This window comes from Typopeltis vanoorti, chromosome 25 (assembly GCF_054136105.1).
Source record: "Typopeltis vanoorti isolate ZY-2024b chromosome 25, IOZ_Tvanoo_1.0, whole genome shotgun sequence".
NCBI lineage: Eukaryota > Metazoa > Arthropoda > Arachnida > Uropygi > Thelyphonidae > Typopeltis > Typopeltis vanoorti.
In genome coordinates this window covers 35,690,140-35,712,979 of record NC_143573.1, presented here as the reverse complement: position 1 = coordinate 35,712,979, position 22,840 = coordinate 35,690,140, and the positions used below count along the sequence as shown (strand labels likewise).

The 22,840-nt window shown below is 35.9% G+C and overlaps 1 protein-coding gene across 2 annotated transcripts in view; it reads right to left on the bottom strand.

The window, feature by feature from the left end:
- LOC150092662 (patatin-like phospholipase domain-containing protein 2) overlaps positions 1 to 22,840 on the bottom strand; it is a 93,626-nt gene that overhangs the window by 43,351 nt on the left and 27,435 nt on the right. The window contains exons 3-4 of one of the 2 annotated variants that reach the window (XM_090414563.1): positions 8,503 to 8,574; positions 618 to 767 (exon numbers count right to left, since the gene is read on the bottom strand). In XM_090414563.1, the coding sequence (XP_090270689.1) occupies positions 618 to 767; positions 8,503 to 8,574 (222 nt within the window). The remainder of the gene's footprint in view (positions 1 to 617; positions 768 to 8,502; positions 8,575 to 22,840) is intronic. The other variant, XM_090414564.1, reaches the window with a different exon arrangement.

Here is a 22,840-nt window from a genome sequence, read left to right as displayed (position 1 = left end):
AGAGTTGTGAATGATTGGAATGCCTTGCCTGAGAGTGTGGTGTCTGAAAGGAGTTTGAATGTGTTTAAGATGCGGTATGATGAGATGTGTGTGAGATAAAAGTATCTCCTAGATGAGTCTTTGACTCCATGAGGTCTTGTTTAATAATAATAATAATAATAATATGTATTTGTGTTTTAAGCTTATTTTTGTTTTTTTAAGCTTAATTTGTGTTTTATCGACTAAGTCCCAAATTGCATACTTATTTATATTATAATATAAATAAGTAAATAATAGTATATTTATATTATAATATTGAAATTACAAAAATACACTGACTGTGTTATCAAAAAGATTTTACAGAAATGTTTTTATTGTACTATTTTTTTTTTTAAATATAATGTATGACTGGCATTTTTTTTTTTTTAATTTTGAACAAAAGAACAAAAATTGAAAAGAAATCACAAAAGAAATATTAAACTTTTAAATCAGCCACAAACATTGAACACAACATGAAGCAGTGACACCACTGTGATCAATGGACTGTTTTACACAGTATTTCAGTACATATAAAACTGAACAAGTATATTAATAAAACTGAAAATGCATATATGTTTTTTATATGTTTTCACACTTACTGCAATGCTGGTATTAGCTAAATCAATCTGAACTATGTTAAAACTATTATCTTGTGGACATATATCACTTTCACCAGCAAATGGAGACACAGTTACAGTGTTTTCATCTAAGATTGGGAGATTATTGCTAAATCCACCATCAATATAACCCTATAAACAAAACAAACAAAAATTATATATACATTATAAAGTTTATGAAATAAATCAAATATAGAATCAATTATTTTTCAAATGTCATCATACAGTTATACTTGTGGTCAAAGGACAGACACCATGAAATATTTCTCACAAATTTGCTAACAAGGAAAAGTTAACATGCTATTTCTTTCAATGGTATCAATTTCCAATTATACTATTATGTGATTATGAAAACTATTGTCATATTTTAATTCTGAAATAAAGACAAATTCCCACCATTATAAAAAAAAAAAAAAAAAAAAAAAAAAAAAAGGCTGAACTTTGATCAACATTGAAACAGTTCAGTTCTGCTTCAAAACAGCAAACATGGAACCATGAAGGGTAGGGACAAGTATAGTTCTTGTTCCTTATTAATGAAGAAACTATTTAGCTATCATGATTAAGTACCTCATATAGTTACTATTTTGCTTTATTCTAGTAACAGAAACTGAACACGGCTTACAGTTCTTGTATTCTGGAAATATTGCAATTATCCCATTGTGGCTGATAATTTTTTCACTTGGATCTTTTTAACATTACTCATAAGAACACTTTAATGCAGAATTTTTATCATATCTAATCCAGCTAAACTCAGACATTGCTTGGTATGCTGAACATGTCTGGTATATATTCCATATAGAAAATGTTTAAAAAGTTAAACAATTGTTCATCTCTACTAGTTTTGTATGCACATTATAGTACACCTCTTTAGGAGAGTAAATTAAAAACTAAACTAAACTAAAATTCACTGATTTAGCTAAGCAAGAAGCAAATTAATAATACACAATAACAAAATATTTGAAAGTGTATTACAAATATTCTGTATTAACTTGCTTCTTGCTTAACTCACTATGCTCATGAAATGTACTATAATGCAAACAGAGCTAGTAGATTAAAAACAAACAAACAAAAAAAAATAGTACAACAAAACATATCCATAGGGAACATATACCAAACGTAAATGTTTGATATGTTCCAAAGCAAGATCATCTTGGGTAGTCAATCCCATAAATCAATAACAAGATGTGTTCAAGAAAATTAATGAGGACCGAAGATCACTATCATTAAATGAGAATTTGTCCCATGTAAATTAGCTCAACAACCTTACTTGTAAGCACACTGTACTGCTTTTCTTTTCACCATCAAGCACCTACTTAAATAAATGCATGTATGACACCACTGTTGATGCCAAACATAAATGCTATACTATAGTACATATCCAGCATAAAGTGGGAAATTATGATAGCGAAAATACCTACAATACATAATTGAAAATATTTAATAAATGAAACTAAAAATTATGTGATTCATTTCACTGATAATTATAAATATTATATATAAGCAAATTTGAATAAACTTATGGTAGGAGAGGTAGGGAAAAGAGAGAGAGAGGGGGGGGGGGGGGGACAAACAGAAGAAAGATAAGCTAAACAAGTATTCTTTGCCAGGTTAGCAAGAAAAAGACCCAGAGGAAGACCAAGATGTAGGTTAATTGATTCAGTAAAAAGTGCCTTAAAAGACAGAAATATAAAATCTGATAACGTTACAGTCTTGACAGATTACCATCATCAAATTCCTGACATATATCCTCAGAGGAGTGTACACGATCTTATGACAGTACTACATGAAAAGTTACACCATTACTAATTTCCTATCAAAACTTTTCCTCCAGATTAGCCTATTATCTGTCAACATTCCAATATTATGAGATCTTATATTTCTGTCTTCTAAGGCACTATTTACTGTATTAATCCACCTTCTTCTGGGTCTTTTTCTTGTTATCCTGGCAAAAAAAACACTTGTTCGGCTAAACTTTCCTCTCCCATTCTGTTTAAGTGGCCATACCACCTAAGATTAGCTCTGCTAACAATGTCAAGTTCTTTCCAAATATCCTTTTTTTTTTAATATGATACTGCCATTGATGCCATCTGATCAGTCCTCTAATCTTTCTCAGGACTCTCATATCTGTGGTCTCCAGTCTTTGATCAAGAGTTTTATTTCTATTCCAACTCTCAGATCCATAAGTTAAAATTGGTTTAAACACGGTCTTTATACAGCTAATTTAGTGTTTTCACTAAATTAGCTTCCATATACATTTATCCAGATGACTTCCTACCATACCAGCTTTGTAATTCTGTTGGCTATTTCCAAATTTAATTTGCCATCTTCCCTACAAAAAAGTGTGCCTAAATAGCTGAAATGTTTCATTTGTTCTATATCATTCAGGATACAGTTGAGGTTTTCAATGTTTCTGCCTATTTTCATTGTCTTTCTATTGATGATTTTCATGCCAAATTTATTACAGCAGTTCAAGGAATCCTGCCGACTTGTCCTGGATTTATTTAGAAGAATATCACCATCTGCATAAAGTAAAAAGCTGAGATTAACATCTACAATTTGATCAGGTTTAATACCACTTTCCTTCATAATGTGATCCATACAGATGATGAATAACAGTGGAGATAATGTACACTTGACTTAACATCGAACCATCTTCTTGTACTTCCTTCAATTCTAACGGCTGAGTTACAACTCAAATAGAGGCTGTGTATTGCTTGATATAATGTCCCATCTACACCATATAACTGGAGTGTTTTGAACAGCTTTCCTCTTTGCATCTTTTCCGTTTCTACAAAACTTAAATATGGATCCTTGTTATATTCCCATGATTTCTCAACCGCTTGTCTTAAATTGAAAATCTAATCATGACAACCTCTGTTTGGCCTGAACCCAGATTTTTCTCCAAGCTCCTCGTCCACAATTTTTCTTAGTAATTTTGCAAGAATGTTTGCATAAATTTTACCAGGAACATTCAGAAGAGAAATTTCTCTGTAATTCTCACATTCAGCTTTATGCTACTCCAATCATCTGGAATTCAACCCTGACCAAGCCTTCTGAATTATGCAGTGCAGCCACTGTAAGACTTTTAGGCCTGCATATTTTAGCATTTCTGGTTGGACATCATCTATTCCAGCTGACTTTCCACATTTTAGGTTTGTAATAGCTTTGCCTACTTTAGTACAGATATATATATATATATATATATATATTCCAGATTGCATTTCTGTTGAGTGTTTTTTCTACCTCCATGCCATCACTGCTTGTTTCATTTAGCAATCTTTCGCAGTAATTACTCCACACATCAAGAATATCTTTATCTTCAGTTTTTATATCCCCTTTATCATCTCTAATTTCTTTCACAGCACTCTTTCCTCCATTTCTGAGCTTTTTCAATAGCCTTCAGAATATTTTGCCAACATCCTGATATTTATTTTCTATATTCTTAATAAAGTCTTCCCATGACTTTCTTTTTAGCTAATTTTACACAGTGCTTTGCTTTCTTACATTTTTTTCTGTATTCTCTAAGAGCACAAGCTAACTTACTTTTCAGGCCTTTGACTGCCTTTAACTTCCTGAGTCCACCAAGGAGGTCTAATTTTTCTATCCTTGCCACATGCCTCTCTGGGTGAATCAATCAAAGTTTTCTTAGGGTTTGTCACTGTATCTCCAAGATTTTGTTCTTGTTTTCAAACTCTTTCAGTTTTTCTTCAAAAACTGTTTGTGTATTTGAGTTTCTGGAGGAAAGTTGTTGATTGGAAGTTAGTAACGGTGCAACTTTTTCATGTAGTACTATCTGATAACGAGAAAATCGAAGTATTCCAGACAGAATAACATCAGCCACCGAGCAAGGCATGGGCATCAGCTAGAAGATGTGTGGATATACTTACCTGACATCCTATTGTCATGAGGTAAACTAGCTTATCCAATAAACACATCTGTGCAGAATGTGTGGATATGCTAATTGAACCATGCTTTGCACAGCATGAACCTTGGGACTTATGGCATTATCACGTTGGAAGAGTCTAGATCCATCATATCACGTTGGAAGAGTCTAGATCCATCAAGCCACATTGTCATCACACAGGTCCAAAACAATCCCCAAGTAAGAATTAGAGGTCGAGATGTTCAATGGGAATGAGCAAACTCAGTGATGTTGTTTAGAATGTCATTTGTTATATTACATCTCTAATTCACCACTTTAATACAACCCACTGTTACAACCAAGCAAACATCTTCAGATATTTCAAGATATCCATATAAAGTTTGGATTTTTATTTGAAGCTCCAAGACCAAGCTCATTCAGTATATATAACGTATTCATTATCATCAGTGTTTCTAACAGGCACTTAAGTACCCATGACTTTCCAAATATCCTTGGATTTTATAACCATAATTCAAGGATAAGGTGATCAACCCTATGCCTATAAATTGTGTGTATTTTACTGTCTGGTTTGTTTGGAGGCAAAACAAAAAAAACTTAATTTAATAAGCCGAAAGGCCATTTTACTGGCGAACATGTTAATAGAAAGGGGGATGGTAAATCCCTTTATGTTTTTATAGCCGGGTACAAAACTCGGATCGAAATCCATAGAGTTTCATGCCGAAAAAACTATCGGCAGGCCCAAGTGTAAATGATCACTTGGGTAGTACAACACCAGGGCAACTCCATGCAAAGGTGGAGCAAGATCCATCACTAACTTTAATATTCTCTCATAATGTAAAACCCAGCTCCCAAGAGATGTATATATATTGTTTTACATTATGAGAAGAGGTCCCACCCAGACCGGTTTCAACCTTTTTTGAGGTCTCATCAGTGAATAGGTAGACCTGGAATATCAAGGTTTTAAGTGAACATGAACTTACATACCTCTACTATCGAATTGCCGAAGTGGTGTACTCCTATATTTAATAAGCTGAAAGGCCATTTTACCGGCAAACATGTTAATAGAAAGGGGGATGGTAAATCCCTTTATGTTTTTATGTTGATGGAGCTTGCTCCACCTTTGCATGGAGTTGCCCTGGTGTTGTACTACCCAAGTGATCATTTACACTTGGGCCTGCCGATAGTTTTTTCAGCATGAAACTCTATGGATTTCGATCCGAGTTTCATATTCTATAAAAACATAAAGAGATTTACCATCAACCTTTCTATTAAAAAAAACTTAAGTTTCTGGGAGGAAGAAACCCTGCCACCTCAATATAAGACCAACTAACTGTCTCAGGCGAAAAGCCCTGATAAAGGTTCTTCACGTTCTAGGCAAGATTTGAAAACAGGTCTTTCCAAACAAAGGGCTTCATCTATACGAAATGAGCTATGAAGGTTCTATATACAATATGTTACCTATGCAATATTTAACTTATTTGCCCTGGGCTCAATGTTAAACTGATCTTGAAAAAACTCATTTAAAGAGAATTACTCTTTTTTAGTATAAAAAGCATATACAAACAAGAGTAATTCTCTTTAAATGAGTTTTTTCAAAATGGCACTGCTTAACAGAAAAGTTACTGTAAGTGTGCCATTCAGCAGCACCATTTTCAAAACACATATCACAACCATGTTCAGAATTTATGTTCTGAGAAGGACAGTTCAATGCAATAAGACAGTTATGAAGAACAGTCAATCTACTCCCTGTGATAATAAAAGAAACCATGAATTAGAGAATGTAGTTGCAATATATCTTATTATTATTCATGACACCTCCAAGGAGTCCGAAGACTCATCACAGGAGGACACCTACTATTATACAACTGTCTCAACCTAGTACGACACCGAACCTCTACTTCCAATCATCTCCATCAACTGCCCATCTCCACCACCACAACTAGTATTTTTTTGTCTGTAAATTGCGTGTGTTCTGAAGGGTCGATTTGTCTGTATGCGGGATGAAAAACCAGAGTTTCAGGGAGAAAAACCCTGCTACCTCCGTATGAGATCGGCTAACTCATCTTAGATTGAAAAAGTCCACATAAAGATTCCTCCCGTCGTGACGAGAATCGAACTTAGGCAAACAAATTGTTGTCAAACAAATCCACAACAGATATCAAGTAAATCAATCACATATCTTGATTCCTATTAGCAAGTTGAGATTTAGCTGAATATGCAAGTAAACTGAATAAACTGAGACCTGTACCATCTTTAAAGAGAAAACTGAAATGATGCATTTCTGATGTAGTAAAGGACCTAAAGAATCAATCAGCCTTAACAGAATCTGTGTCAACTTGGATAACAACTGGAGAATGGTAATTAGCCAATTTGGATTTAGAACTTAATCAACAGAAACCAATTAAAATGGTTCAAATGCACGAAACAATGAGATATGATGCACATACCTATCCACTTGTGTAAAGCATGCATAGCAATATGATAGACTATTTCTTTAAATTTAAAATTTTGTGAGGTTATCTTGAATCTGAAATGTGTACTGATCTATCAACTGCTGCCTTGAATGGTCAGAAGCTGAGGAAGAAAGAAAAAAAATTAACCTGAATGCATGCAATTTATAAGAAATGCATATGAAGGGAATTTGTTCTTCCAAAAAATAATAGCAAATGGGTGAATGAAGGGAAATTGGAATTAGATCTGTGAATTTGGGATTGAATTGCAAATAACTACACAGCAGTTATAAGTGAAGGGAATAAAAATCCCTTATTGTTTTTCAGCCAGTAAGCGAAACTAAGATCGAAAACTACGATCTGTAACGTTTCATGCCGACGAACTGTCAGCGTATCCAAGCGTAAGTGACCACTTGGTAGTGCCAAACCACGGCAACTCGTTGCAAAGGTGGAGCAAGATCCCTCACTGTTCTTGATATTTTCTCATAATGTAAAACACACAGCTCTTAAGAGATGTAGTACTGTTTTACATTATGAGGAGAGGTCACTACCCAGACCGGTTTCAACCTTTTTTGAGGTCTCATCAGTGAGTAGCTAGACCTAGAATATCAGAGTTTAAGTGAAGAAAACTTACACACTTTTGCTATACGATTGCCGAAAGGTGTGTCACTATATTATATTATATTATAACATAGTATAATTCACTTAAACTCTGATATTCTAGGTCTAGCTACTCACTGATGGGACCTCAAAAAAGGTTGAAACCGGTCTGGGTAGTGACCTCTCCTCATAATGTAAAACAGTACTACATCTCTTAAGAGCTGTGTGTTTTACATTATGAGAAAATATCAAGAACAGTGAGGGATCTTGCTCCACCTTTGCAACGAGTTGCCGTGGTGTGGTCACTTACGCTTGGATATGCTGACAGTTCGTCGGCATGAAACGTTACAGATCGTAGTTTTCGATCTTAGTTTCGCTTACTGGCTGAAAAACAATAAGGGATTTTTATCCCCTTAACTTATATCAACCTCGCCAGAAAAAAATAGCCGTTTGGCTTTTCATCTTAGTTATACACAGCAGTTATTTGCAGTGCAACCCCCATATAGTCCCAGTCCCGAAAATATTTCAGGTGCAAACTTTCTTTGCTTACACTTGGATAAAGGATTCGTGTGTACTTGGATAAAGGATTAAACCAAGTATATAATTCCTTGATATCTTTAATTTATACTCAGCACCTGGCTTATAATACAAGCTGGTCATCATTATAAGTGATCACTTTATGACTTAGCAGCTGGTAGTCTCTTGTTAACTGACCAGCCATATGCATGAACGGTGTAGTACAAGGCACGTTGAAAAGAGCTCAAGTGGCCAGATAACATGTCAGTTATTGAATTTTTTTTTTCTGCAGTTTCATAAGACTAATCAGAAATTTTTTTTTTATCTTATGTTAAGACTCACTGATACAAAGATATATGCAGTACAGTATATATATATATACACACACACAACAATAAAGTTAAAAAAAAAGCCTCACACTTACTACACCATGGTATTTAGGTGGCATTAAACCTGAATAAATGGGGATAAAGCAGCTACATATTAAAGCCTGAAAAGAAAAAATTCATAGCATAAGTAAATTTTCATGCTAAACATCTGGTCAAACATAACATAATATTATTTCTCATGAAAATAATAAAAACCAGAAAATTCAAAATTTTAGAATGCTTACCAATTTTAATTATTACTCTTTCTATGAACCATAATTATTTACTGTCTTGGGGTGCAATTCTAGCTTGCCTCCTCGTGGTGCACCCTGGGTCATGCTAAAGAGCTAGAGCGACTGGCGGCCAGACCATTGTGCAATCTCCTGACCATACTTACACATGGAAACTCAAAACTTTCACAACGGTTCTTCTTCGAACCAGCTGATAAGGAATATTGGACATAATATTCGTATCTTCCAGTTAAATGTTGAGGGTATTAGTGCATTAAAATGTCAATGTCTTTCTAAACTTCTACGAGAAAAAAACGTCGATCTACTTCTCATTCACGAATCACATATCGAAATTGAAGATCAAGTTAAATCTAGAGCAATAATCCCTGGCTACGACATTATCGGAATTACTTATAGTCGTAGCTTCGGCAACATAACATATTCCGCAATGGTATTGAGAATGCTGTGCTGATATCTTCTTCGACTGATGATGAAATCCATAAGATCACTGTTAAAATAGCAGACATTACGATTGTGAATGTATATAAACCACCTGCAACTGTTTGGCCAAATGATGTTCTACAGACATACTCCCACCCAACGGTGTACTCTGGGGACTTCAACAGTCATCATACTTCTTGGAAATACGATCGGAATGATCAAAACGGGGAAATATTAGCTGAATGGGCAAATCAATACGTCTTCACTTGGTTTTTGATGCCAAGGAAAAAAGCACCTTTAAATCAAGAGCCTGGAAAAGGAATATAACCCAGATTTGACATTCGTCTCCACTGATAGTGAAAATCAGCTTCTACAGACTTTCAGACATATTCTTGAGGTTTTTCCAAATAGCCAGCACCGTCCCATCTTTTTGGGCTCCTAATTCCATAAAGATGGAATTAGGAGCCCAAATTCCAGTGATAACATCATTTCCTAGACGAAAGATGGAATTTCCAAAAAGCCGACTGGGAAAACTTCACTGTGGATCGAGACGCACGCCTTAGAAGAATTCCCCCAACTTACAAAAACTATACACGGTTCACCTGGAGTAGCAGTTATAGCAGTGACAAAAATAAACATTCCTCGAGGCTACCGAAAAGAATACGTGCCTGGATGGACCAATGAAAGCGAATCCCTGTATCAGGAATTCCTTGAAAGTAAGGAACCTGAGAAGAACTGCTCCATAGTCTCAACGCTGCTCGTAGGGAAAAGTGGATTCAAATAACTAAAAACACAGATTTCAAACACTGTAGTAGAAAAGCCTGGTTCAAGCCCCTCTGTACCAAAGAAATCTCCTCTTGTCGATCCGAATCAGATGGCTGCTCATATTGTTTCACTTTCTAGAGCTCCGATAGATAAAGAACATACTAAAGAGGTAAAACACAAACTAAAGGCTATGAAGTCAGTAACTCAAAAGAATCAACAATTCTCTTTGCCTTTTTCCCATGAGGAAATATCCTCAGCACTTCAAAATATCAAAATGGGGAAGACTCCTGGATTTGACAATGTTCATAATGAATTCCTGACGCACTGTGGACCTTATGCAAGATCGTGGCTGGCTAAGTTCTTTAACGATATACTTGAAAGTGGCTGCGTTCCTAAAGAATTTAAAAGGACAAAAATCATTGCTGTGTTAAAACCAGGTAAGGCAGCATACAGAAATGAAAGCTATCGCCCCCATAGTCCTTTTAAGTGCAACCTACAAATTGTTGGAGACACTAATATTGAACAGGATCAGTGATAAAATTTTGGAACGTGTTCCAATAGAACAAGCAGGGTTCAGAAGAGATCGCAGCTGCACAGATCAAGTTCTCAGCTTAACAACCTACATTGAAGCAGGATTTCAAAGATGTCTGAAGACTACTGCAGTCTTTATTGACTTAACAGCGGCTTACGATACTATTTGGAGGGAGGGACTCATATATAAATTTCTTAAGGTCATCCCATGTAAAATATTGGGTCATCTCCTAAACAACTTACTGTGTGATCAATATTTCAGGGTAGTCACCGGAGGAAGCATCAGTAAACAGAGAGTGCTTAAGAATGGATTACCTCAGGGCTCAGTGCTCACACCACTGCTTTTTAGCCTTTACATCCTAGATATTCCTGAAACAACCAGCAGGAAGTTTGCTTATGCAGATGATCTAGTTTTGGCGATCAGTGACAAGTCTATCAAAAGAACTGAAGAAATACTGACAAATGATCTGTCGGCTTTATGGCAGTTCTATAAAAAAATGGAGATTAACACACCAAATTCTGGTAAAACCGAATGTTCTTGCTTTCACCTGAACAATAGTCTTGTAAATCAAAAACCAGAGATATATGCTGATGGAACATTAATTTTGTTTAATCCGACACCTAAATATCTGGGAATAACTCTGACATATAAACAGCATATGATTAATATCGCTGCTAAAGTTCGAACCAGAAATAACATAGTTCAGAAGCTTTGTGGTACTATATGGGGCTCAAGTCCACAACTCTGCGGGATTATTGACATGGTAACTATTGAGCTAGACAGGAGCACCATACTCTGCTGCAATGGGTCTAGTTTACAGTGCAGCAGAGTATGGTGCTCCTGTCTGGCTCAATAGTTACTATGTCAATAAACTAGATACTCAACTTAACTCAACACTGCGATTAATAACAGGTTGCATTAGGAGTACACCCTTACAATGGGCTCCCCACTTTGAGCCATATTGCTACTCCAGAACTGCGACGACAGGAAGCATTGCTTCGTGAATATAAAATAATTTTAAATAACCAAAATCTCCCCATACATGAATTTATTCCAGATGCTTTATCCAATAGACTAAAATCCAGAAGACCTGCCATAAAAACCACCCAAAATCTTCTTAGCCAGAATGACAGTATGGTGAGAGTAAGTGGGATGTAGTATGGTCCCAAGCAGTATCACCTGAAGTTCACAATCACATAAACATCTTCCAAAAACTATCTGGATTTGACCTGTCCAGGAATATATGGATGATTGCTAACAGGATTCGTACAGGCCATGGTGTATGTGGAGACTTACTTTCAAAGTGGGGGTAAGATACCAAACCATTTACTAATCTTCTGTCTGATGCTTGTCATAAATTTCATATTTGTATTTGCCTGAATGTAGACTTTTTATCTTTTTTTAAATCATGTGTATGTTATCTATACTCGTGTGTATTATATCTTATTGTCTTTTAACCATGTGTATAAGCCATACGATAAATAAATAAATTTACTGTCTTCATGAAAAATGCTAAATTACAACTATTTTGCTGTCATTCATAAATTTAGCTTTTAATATATCTCAAAGTCATGTACAATGCTTCAGCAGCATCTATAAAAATGCTCATATGATTTCAATAAGTATCCAGTAATGTATCTCTAGCAGTGGTGTCATATACCCATTTTGGTTGTGTGTGCTGTTGTGGCTTATGCAACCTGTGCTACAAAATTCACATCAGTTTGATCATATGATTGCATTTTTATCAATGTATTAAAGTTTTAAGAGAGTATTGCACATTTTAATTGGTCTAATGCAATTAATTATCAATTACTTGATAATTCTTGTCAATTTATCAATTACTTGTAACCAAATCTGCGCAGCATGGGGGACAATGTTTGTTTTAAGGTACTGTATATTAGAAAACAATAATGAAGGAGAATGCTATATTTGGTTGGTATATTTGAATTACTCAAAAGGTGTAAAATTTAGAAGAGGAGGAAGAGGCTTATCTCCTTTGCCTACAATGCTGTTTCTCAATGTAAATATGGACAAGAAAGTTATAAATTGATCAAAAATCATATTAAAAGCTTGTCTAAATTATATATAAAAACTTGCCTACCACGTCAGTTCATGCACTTCATGCATGCAAAACAGATGAAACTCAGAAAACAAAAACAGCAACTCGTGACAATGCTCAATTGGATTGGTTGACATAATAACCAATCACAGCCTCTAGGTGCTATTGTCTCAGAGCTCACCCTGCCTCACCTTCTGAGCAGTTTAAAACTACTAGGATGCTAAGAATTTTATCCGCTGCACCATCTGTGCATCTTTTCAAAGGTGTATGTATTTTGAACCTACACCAGGACTATTAACATGATTGTGATGCAATGTTTATGCATCAAAAAGTCTCCTCTTTGTGAAGCATTAGTCTATTGTATTTACTTTTAGGAATCACGTGAAGTCTGGAGCAATTAGGGGAGTCTTTAATGGGAATTAATGAAAAAATATAATATCTGTGATATTGCTATTTGGTTGATGAGCACTGCACACCTAGAATATTCGTCCCTGGTATCTAGGTACTAATTTGTAAATCCTCACTCCCTCTCCTCCCCAGTTCAAAATAGGCAGACATATCTCCCCCTCCCACATATCGAATCCCTTTTTTTTCTCTTGTATAATGAGACTTGTGAAGTATCCATTGCTATAGAATCACACATGTACCACAGTAAAAATTAAATTTATTGTGCAGATATTTTGTTTTTCTTACATATAGCAAAATATCAGTGCAAACAACAAGGAGGAATTTGAATAAAGCAACAGGAGAGCACATGCGTTAAATTGGAATCCCTCTACATATACAGTCACATGTTCATGGGTTAAAACTAAAAAAAAAAAAAAAAAAAAAAAAATCAGCTAATGCCTTTTTTTTTTTTTTTTTTATTCCCGTATATACTGGAGTAGGCGAGGCCATTTAGCCCTATCTAACTTTTGGAGACTGAGTGGGCAGTTCAATCTCCACTGGTACCCAATCAGAGACAGATGGCCCAAGGCTATCACTAATTAAGCGGTACGCAGTGAAGAGAGACGGCTCAAAATGTGCCGCCATCTCGTGGTCTCTAACCCTAACACAATATATTTAATGTCTGAAATAATGTGGGTTCTACGGTCGATTTTCTTGAGTTTACAGGACGAAAAACCCGAGTTTCCGGGAGGAAAAACCTGCTTGCCCGTGCCAGAGATCGACTAACTCGGGAACCGGTCGAAAAAAGGCTTAGAAAAATTTCCTCTAGTCGCCGACTAGACTCGAAACCAAGACTTCCTTCGTGCGGCCTAGCGCGGTGGTGTGCAAACGCCACATCCACTGAGCTACACAGGCTCTTGGGGGTTAAAACTATTGGACTGAAAATAAATTAAAATTGATTACTTAAAATTAAATATAAGCGATTACAAATTTATTTAATACAGTTGAGGATGACAATTTCCACACTTCTGTAATAGGGAGGTATTGAGATTAGATTAAGATTGAAGTTAGATCGATGAAGTAGGGCTTCACTTTCTTTGTATAAACATGTATATATGGATCTAGGCAGCAGCATGGTGTTTTCCCATTGAATTATGTGGCTAGTGTTTTCATTTCCATGTTGCACCAGGCCAGATTTGTGATTGATAAGCCAGATGTGGTCTTGATGTTCAGAGATACATTTATTAACAGATCTTCCTGTTTGTCTATAGCAAGGGTGGGCAAGTTTTTCGGTAATAAGAGCCGCATATAAGAAAGATGGCTGATATAGGAAAGGATCTGAGAGGAAGTGTTCACTTGTTTGCTGATGATGCAAAGTTGGGTAGAGCAATAGTGAGTGCACAGGATGTCAAAAGTTTGCAAGATGATTTGGATAGTTTGGAGGACTGGGCTAAGGAAAATGGATGTCAATTTAATGTGGCAAAGTGTAAGGTTATGCATTTTGGGGTGAAAAGATTAGCAGCAGTATATCACATTGGTGGAACTGTACTCAGGAGATTGATGAGGCTAGGTATTTGGGAGTGTTGGTGGATAGGGAGTTGAAGTTTAGGGGGCACATTGCAAAAGTGGCTAAATCAGCTCATCAAATCACTTGGTTGCTGAAAAATACTTTAACAAGCAGAGACAAACAAGTTATTATTCCATTATATCGAGCCTTGATAAGATCCCATCTAGACTACTGTGCCCAGATATTGGTGCCAGGGTTTCTTCTTGATGGGGAGGTGGAGAGGATCCAGAGACGAGTGACCAAGATGATAGCAGGTCTATGGAATGAACCTTATGAGAACAGGTTGAAGATTTGTGGGCTGCAGAAATTGGTTGATAGGTGAAAAAGGGGTGATATGATTGAGACATTCAAATTACTGAAGGGTTTCTATAAGATTAATTCAGAAGATATTTTTGAGAATAGGACTGGTAGTGGGAGGACTAGGGGCCATCAATGGAAGCTTGGTAAGAGTGTGGTTAGCAAGGGTGTTAGAGCTAGGTTTTTTACTTGGAGAGTGGTAAATGAGTGGAATAAGCTGCCAGAGTCTGTTGTGGGTGCCATGAATGTAAATGAGTTCAAGGTGAAGTATGATAGATACTGTGTGAATGTTGAATAGTTGTTCTTGACATGATGTTGGGCCTCCCTCGATGAGTCTAAGGACTCCTTGGAGCTGCCCGTAATAATAATAATAATAATAATACATTTTTGAAGTTTCAAGAGCCACAGAAAATATTAATTTAAAATTGTATTTATAAATAATAAAAAATACAACTATATAGTAGTCCTACTCACCAAAGAAGAATATTTTTAATCTCTACTCGTTAAAGGCTTCGATTGATTCTTCATTTGTGCAGTTAATAGTTTAAATTCTGGCTGGTAGGAAGTCAAAGCCGTTCTAAGAAGCTCGGTGAGGTGGCTGTCAGTGAGGATAGCACAATTTTTGACTTGACAAATTTCATTACAGAGAAGAGAGATTCACAGCAGTAAGTTGTCCCAAAAACACAGATTAGTTGGAAGCCAGTTTTCTGAAGATTGGGATACTTTGCTTCCAAAAGTCAATTATTGATGAAATTTTATGTACTAGCTTCAAACCCACATCTTCCTGCAGCTGAATAAGCTCTGTCTCTATTGAAGCAGTAGGTGCAACAACAGAACATCCATCGTTGATGACATCAATCACAAAAGGATTCAAAACATTGCTTTAACTTTTTTAGTTTCTCAAACCTATTCTCAAAATCATAAAGTGTTTCTAAGTTTCCTTCGTATTGTTTCAGTTAAACTCATCCTCCCATTGTGGGTTAAACACTCTCATCTCTTGTTCATATTTCCATTTTATACTCTTCTGTTGCTCAGTCATTTTAAACAAGGGTTTTATAACTTTCACTAAAATCAATCTTAATTATTTATTAATCAGAAAAGTACATATCTACGCTAAAATTCACTAGTTATGTTCTGCTACCACCACAAGTGCGTAACTTGTGTGCACTGCATGAAGAGTAATGATGCAGAGTCTAGGCAACAGAGGCGGTGGGTAATGCAGCAATCATAGTAGTCACTTTTGGAACTAATTTTGACAGGAGCGCCAAAATTAGTCAAAACACTTTTTACCAACCAAATACGATAATAAAATACTACTAGTACCATTTAAAAGCTAAAAATGTAAAGTTTCAAAATATATGTTTTTTACTTATCTTTAAAGCATTTATGAAATAAAATATTCTAATAATGGTACATACTATACTACTAAAGATTATTAATATAAAAAGTTCAAAAAAAATGGCAATGAAAACCAATATTGTCTCGGGAGCCGCAGTTTGCCCATCCCTGTTCTATAGTAACAATAGTTGCATGAACATGGTACATAACAAGTATCATCAGTGGTGAGAGATGACCTTTTAGAGAAGGTAGTAGATTATGAATTTAGTTGATCAGTTTATAGGTAGTGATAAGTTTATAACTTTTCATAATTTTTGCCACACATTTAGAGATGCCTTTAATATATTATTATTATTATTATTAAACAAGACCTCATGGAGTCAAAGACTCATCTAGGAGGTCCTTTTATCTCACACACATCTCATCATACCGGGTCTTAAACACATTCAAACTCCCTGCAGACACCACACTCTCAGGCAAGGCATTCCAATCATTCACAACTCTGCACGAAAAAAACCTGCCTCTCACTCCCCTACTCACACCCTCTTTATACAGTTTCCAGGGATGACCTCTGGTTCTCCCCTGATCTCCCACTATTCTCTGTAGAACTTCTCCACCATTGATCCTATAACAACCCCTTACCAACTTGTAGGTCTCTATCATATCTCCCCTCTTCCTTCTCTCCACTAGACTCTGCAAATTACATCTTTTCAATCTTTCCTCATACTCGACATTCCAGAGGTCAGAAACTACCTTAGTCAGTCGCCTTTGGACCCTTTCCAACATCTCTTCATCCTTCTGAAAACCAGGTGACCAAATCTGGGCACAATAGTCCATGTGTGGCCTAATCAAAGCCTTATACAATGGAACAAGAATCTCCCTACTTCTACACGTCAGGGTCCTCCTCATCATTCCCAGAAGTCTTTGTGTTGTCTTCACAATTTTGGCGATGTGTCCCCTAAATTTTAGATCCTTATCCACTATCACTCCCAGATCTCTTATTTCCTCTACTTCCAACAATATATTCTCACCAAGCATAAATTCTGCATCCCATCTTTGTTTTCCAAATTTTAAAACCTTACATTTTGCAACATTGAACTCACATCCCCATTTGCTTGCCCAATCACTCAATTTATTCAAGTCTTCTTGCAAGGCCACAACATCTTCACTACTCTTTATGGTTCGTCCCAACTTTGCATCATCTGCAAACAACTGAATATCTCCATCCAAATCTTCGCCAATATCATTAATATACAAGTTAAATAGTAATGGCCCTAAAACAGATCCCTGAGGCACTCCACTAGTGACTTTCCTTTTCCTGGATATTGCACCCCCATACACAACTTGTTGATACCTATCAGATAGCCAGTCTCCAATCCAATGCACTAATCTAATATCCAACCCCATCTGCTCTAGTTTGACTGTCAACTTATCATGAGGTACTCTATCAAAAGCTTTTGCGAAATCCAAGTATATTACTGTGTATCCTTCTCCTCTGTCCAAGGAAGCAGTCACTTTATTGTAATAAGTAAGTAGATTACTAAAACACGACCTCCCTTTAGCAAATCCATGCTGTCCATCAAAGATTATACCATTGTTGTCAACCCAACTCTGGATCCTAGTTCTCACAAGCTTCTCCAACAACTTAACCACAACACCTGACACACAGATAGGCCTATAGTTTGATGCTTGAGTTCGATCACCTCCTTTATGAAGTGGCACAATCTTGCCCTCCTTCCACTCTTTAGGGACTTGACCAAGTGCAAGACTCGTATTAAAAAAATATGTCAAGGTAGGTGTCAACTCTCTGGCACATTCCTTCAGAATACGCGGTGATATATTATCAAGTCCCACAGCCTTATTTACATCTAGTTTACTCAACTCCCCAAACACCTCTTGCTCACTTACAGTCAGTCTCTCCTCCCCATCATCAACTGCTCTTAATCTCTCCATGAAGTCACATTCACAAGATTGAAAGATCTTTATGAACTGCTCATTAAGTATCTCCACCACACATTCTGCAACAGCTGTCTTTATACCATTTCCTCCAATCAATGTCATCCTTCCATAATCATTCTTTCTTTTGCTGGCTACATATCGAAAGAACTCCCTAGGATTCTTTTTAGCTTCATTAGCTAACTGCTGTTCATACCTCTCTTTAGCTACTCTCACCAACCAAGTCACCCTCCTTGCCTGGTCTTTGTAGACCTCATGAAATTGGTTACTTCCACTTCTCTTATGCTGCCTCCACAATGCCCCTTTTCTCTGTATTGCATGCTTAATCTCTTTATTCATCCATCTCATACCTACCTTATTTAACCTTCTCACCCGTGGTATACATTTAGACATTGCATCCACTAAATATTTTTTGAAAATCCCCCAAGCTGCATTGATCTCTTTTCCAGCTAATTCCTCATTCCATGCTACACCTGCAAGCTGTCTCCTGAGCTCTTCATAATCACCCCCCCTTGTAGTTCCACATATACCCTTTTTTCACAGGGGTCCTTGCACTGCTGGCAACCACCCAAGTAATCACCTCATGGTCACTTTCACCAATTCGTGGATGATTTGATACCTCATTGATCATTACATCCTCCGATGAGATGACCAAATCCAAGACCCTTAATCCTCTTGTGCCCTCTGTTACATACTGTCTGAGGAAGTTATCCCTCAAAAACTCAAGAAACTCATTTTCTTTAATTCCAGTTGCTATCTCTTCATTCCAGTCTATATTGCCATAATTAAAATCGCCCATAATGATCACCCTTTTCTTATTTGCTTGGCTTATTTGACTATACATTTCACTATCACCACCATCCACATTACCAGGTCTATAACAACATCCCACCAAGTACTTGATTCTATTCACCTCTATCTCACACCATACTGCCTCAAAACCACTGGCCCCATTTCCCTCTTGCATCTCTACCTTGTATGGACATAACTCTTTCTCTATCATCAATAGCACTCATATGGTATAGGAGTCCTGTGGACTACTATAAGAGTGGTTAATTGTTATTATTTTTTAGTTATTCTTGGATTATAGCCATTTAATAAGGCTATTTCTCTGATAGTTTACAGTTCTAGTTCCTACTTTCGAGATTATTCAGAAGAACAAATCTTGTGTGCTCCTGATACTAAGGATTTTATGATGCCATATTTTTGAGATGGATGGTGGGCCGATGTGTTATGGATATAAGAACCTGTAAAAGTTGGTTATCAGGGGACAGACGTGGAAATGGATCCATCTTGATTATGCTGGATTTGTACATCTAGAAAGGAAATACCTTTGATAATTCTTTTTCTAGTGTGAACTTAATACGAAGATGAAGGATGTTGATTTTTTGTAGAAATGAGTGGAGTTTGGTTCTGTGCGACTCCAAACTTCAAAGACATCATTAATGTACCACAGCCAAATTGTTGGTTTGGGGTCAAGAGAGAAAATTCTTTCTTCTAGGTGTTCGAGGTAAAAGTTGGCTAGGTTAGATGGTAGGAGGGATGAGCCCATTGCAGTTCCTTCCTCTTGTTTATATATTTTATCTTTGCAGATGAAGTAACCACATGTAATTGTAAATTTGAATAAGTCCATGTCTGATGGAAATTTTTGGGCTAGAAATTCTAATGTCCCTTTTCATGAGGGATATTTGTGAAGAGAAAGAGACAGACAATGTCAAGACTTACCAACATGTTTGTATCTGTTGCAAGAAATTCTGTGGAATTTTTTTTTTTTTTTAATCGAAGAAGCTGAGTGGCCAATGAGGGAGTGGAGAAGGTTAGACAGAAATCTTGATTTTATGCATCGGACAGCCTATAGAATCCACAATAGGGCCAAATGAACAGTTGCTTTTATGTAAGTTTAGAGAGCCATATATTTTCCAGTATGTTTTAGAGTCTTTTGATGGTTTCTTGATCTATGGATGTTGTGTTAGCCCATAACTTTTTTTGAGTTGGCTTTTTAGTAGGATCAGTATTAAGCTGGGAGTATGTATTGCGATCACGAAGTAATTTCATTTTTTAATCACATGATTTGCCATCTAAGACTACAGTGGTATTTTATTCAAATTCCTTATTGTTGTTTGCACTGATGATGTCTTACGATACATAAGATGAAATATCTGCATAATAAATTTTAACGTGGTACATGTGTGATTCTATAGTTATGAGTTCCTTTTATCTTAGTCCAGTACACTTCTCTTTTCATGAAAAAAAAAAAAAAAACTGAGATGAAACTGAAATCTACTCTTCAGCTCTTCAACTGAATTGTAATCTTTTAAGGAATCACATACACATTACATAGTTAGTCCTCACCTTATGACTGTGTGCAACTAACAATCACTCGTACTTATGATGGCCATCTTATTAACATATTCATCAAATACCATTTCACTCTTGCAACCTGTGAACCAGGGTATTATTGCTGCCTTCGAGGCATTTAAGCACTTTTGCTCAGGCTATCAGGATTCAAAATAGACAGCCTGACAGGATAAGCTTAGAATGTGCATACACACACAGAGAGAGATTTACAACTTAGAGAAAAGTGGAAGAATGATAGCAACCAATAAAATAATGTAAAATTATGAGATAGTGCTGCTAGCTAAAGAGTGATGTTGGTGACAAAGAAACAGAGCAGTTACAGAAAACTGTAAGGAAGAGACCTTAAAGAGCTAGAAAACAAAGTTGCAGGAGAAAGAAAAAGCAGAAGTCAAGCCTCAAAAAAAAAAAGATTACAATGAAAAACATTGGCAGATGAATCTCTGTTAATAAGGCAATCTGGTTTATTTGAGGAAATGGATCCAACATGGATTTAGCAAAGTAGTCAGAATGATGCAAGCAGCAAATGCTTGCCATAGAGAAATTTATGCAGAAAAGAAAAGGCTGACTATCACTCTTCCTTATATTCAGGGTACCTTGGAAAAATAGCCAGGCTCTAAAAAAGTACAATCTCTGCACTGTGTTCAAACCTCATTTGAAGCTGGCTACCATCATCCGCTCTCCTAATGATCCTCTTCCTTCTCTGTTTCGGGTGTTTACAAAGTTTCTTGTTCTCACAACTTACTAAGGTCAAACTGAAAGATATGCAAACATCTGCCTAAAAGAACATAAGAAATACATCTGCTGCCAATAAGTATGGTTAGTCAGGTCTAGCTGACCATGCCTTGGATATCTTGCACAGAATCAAATGGAAGAAAACTACTATGCTTCACCACAAGAAATACAAATTTGAAAGACTTTTTTTTTAGAATCAGCAGCAGATTTTAATATTAATATATGGTTGTAAACTTCCTATGATATGGGAAACTATCTCCCACCTAACAACACTCAGAGGGTGCCCTTCGTGATACTTTAGGCTTATAGTATAATCTTTTCAACTTATTGTTTTGTGCAATTTTCATATTGTTTCCCTGAATGTTTCAGTGATAGACAAAATTGATTAAAACGTGTTTATTTATATATGCTGTATTTATTCCATTAAATCTTGAGTTCAAACCAGCACATAAGTAAAGAGTCAAAAGGAAAGGCAAACTGTGCAGACTGTGATAGATGCAACATATATTTTTAAAGGGATTCACTCCTGCTATCACCTCATTCCCTGAAGATGAGTTTAAACCTTCTGCAGTTATGCATATGACAAACAATCATCAGAATGCCTTGTTGATGACTAATCTCCTCAAATGAATTGTCTAATTAATAAAGTAGCAATTTTGAAGAATTACTCCATGTGTCTCTAGCTGATTATTTTACCAGTAATTGTACAGACACATTGTACACTCATATTTTATTATTTCAATACTGTATACAGTAAATAAATTGCAACAATACAAAGAATAAATGAGTTAAAAATATGCCAAAAACAGACTTACAGATTTCAATATTTAGGCATGTTAATTATAACTATATTAAGTTTGTGTTAATTGTTAACATATTCTTATGTTCTGATACTGATTCCTAACTAATGACCTTTTTGACTTACAATGGGATTGTCAGAATGGAACTCCATCTAAGCAAGTCCTGTAAGTCAAGGACTAACTATACAGTGAAGGCAAACCTTTAATGATATGTTTCAAACTAAAATTATTAACACTAGAGTTCTGTGAAGTCCATGACTATGGGAATGCAATTTAAAAAGAACTCTTTGCTTGCCAATACAGTATTTTGTTTCTCATGTTTATGATGTAACACTTATTGTATTCATTGCCTTTAAAAAAAAAAAAATCTATAAACCTAAAATATTCTATGATTTGTGAGTTTATCCAGCATTTCTACTTTCTGAACAAGTCATGACCTTTACTCTTAACAGCTTTTTATATGGCTTTTGTTGGATAATCCTTTAGGAATCAAGAATATGTATGAAGTATTCAGAAATAAAATTTACATTGTACTATACTTCGAGAGATGTTGCTATTTGAATAAGTCACATTACATGCAAAGTGATGCATGTGAAATGAAGTTTGACTTGTATAGAAGACAAATTTCAGCAAAGAGCCAGAGCCTATTCTCAAAAATAAGTGGTGATGAAGATATTAATACTTGCAAGCAAAATTGTTCGCTGTGATGAGCAGACAATTTTGCTTGTAAAGATTAATACCTCCCTCCCACTACCACCACCACTTTTCTTTAGATGGATTAATAATAATCCACCCAAAGAAAATTTGTGGATAGCAAGATCAAAATATGGAAGATAGGGTGTATGCAATTTTCAAGTATCACATAACCTAAATTTCAAAACATACTCAACATTTTTTCAACAATACCCATTGGCTTTACTACTGTT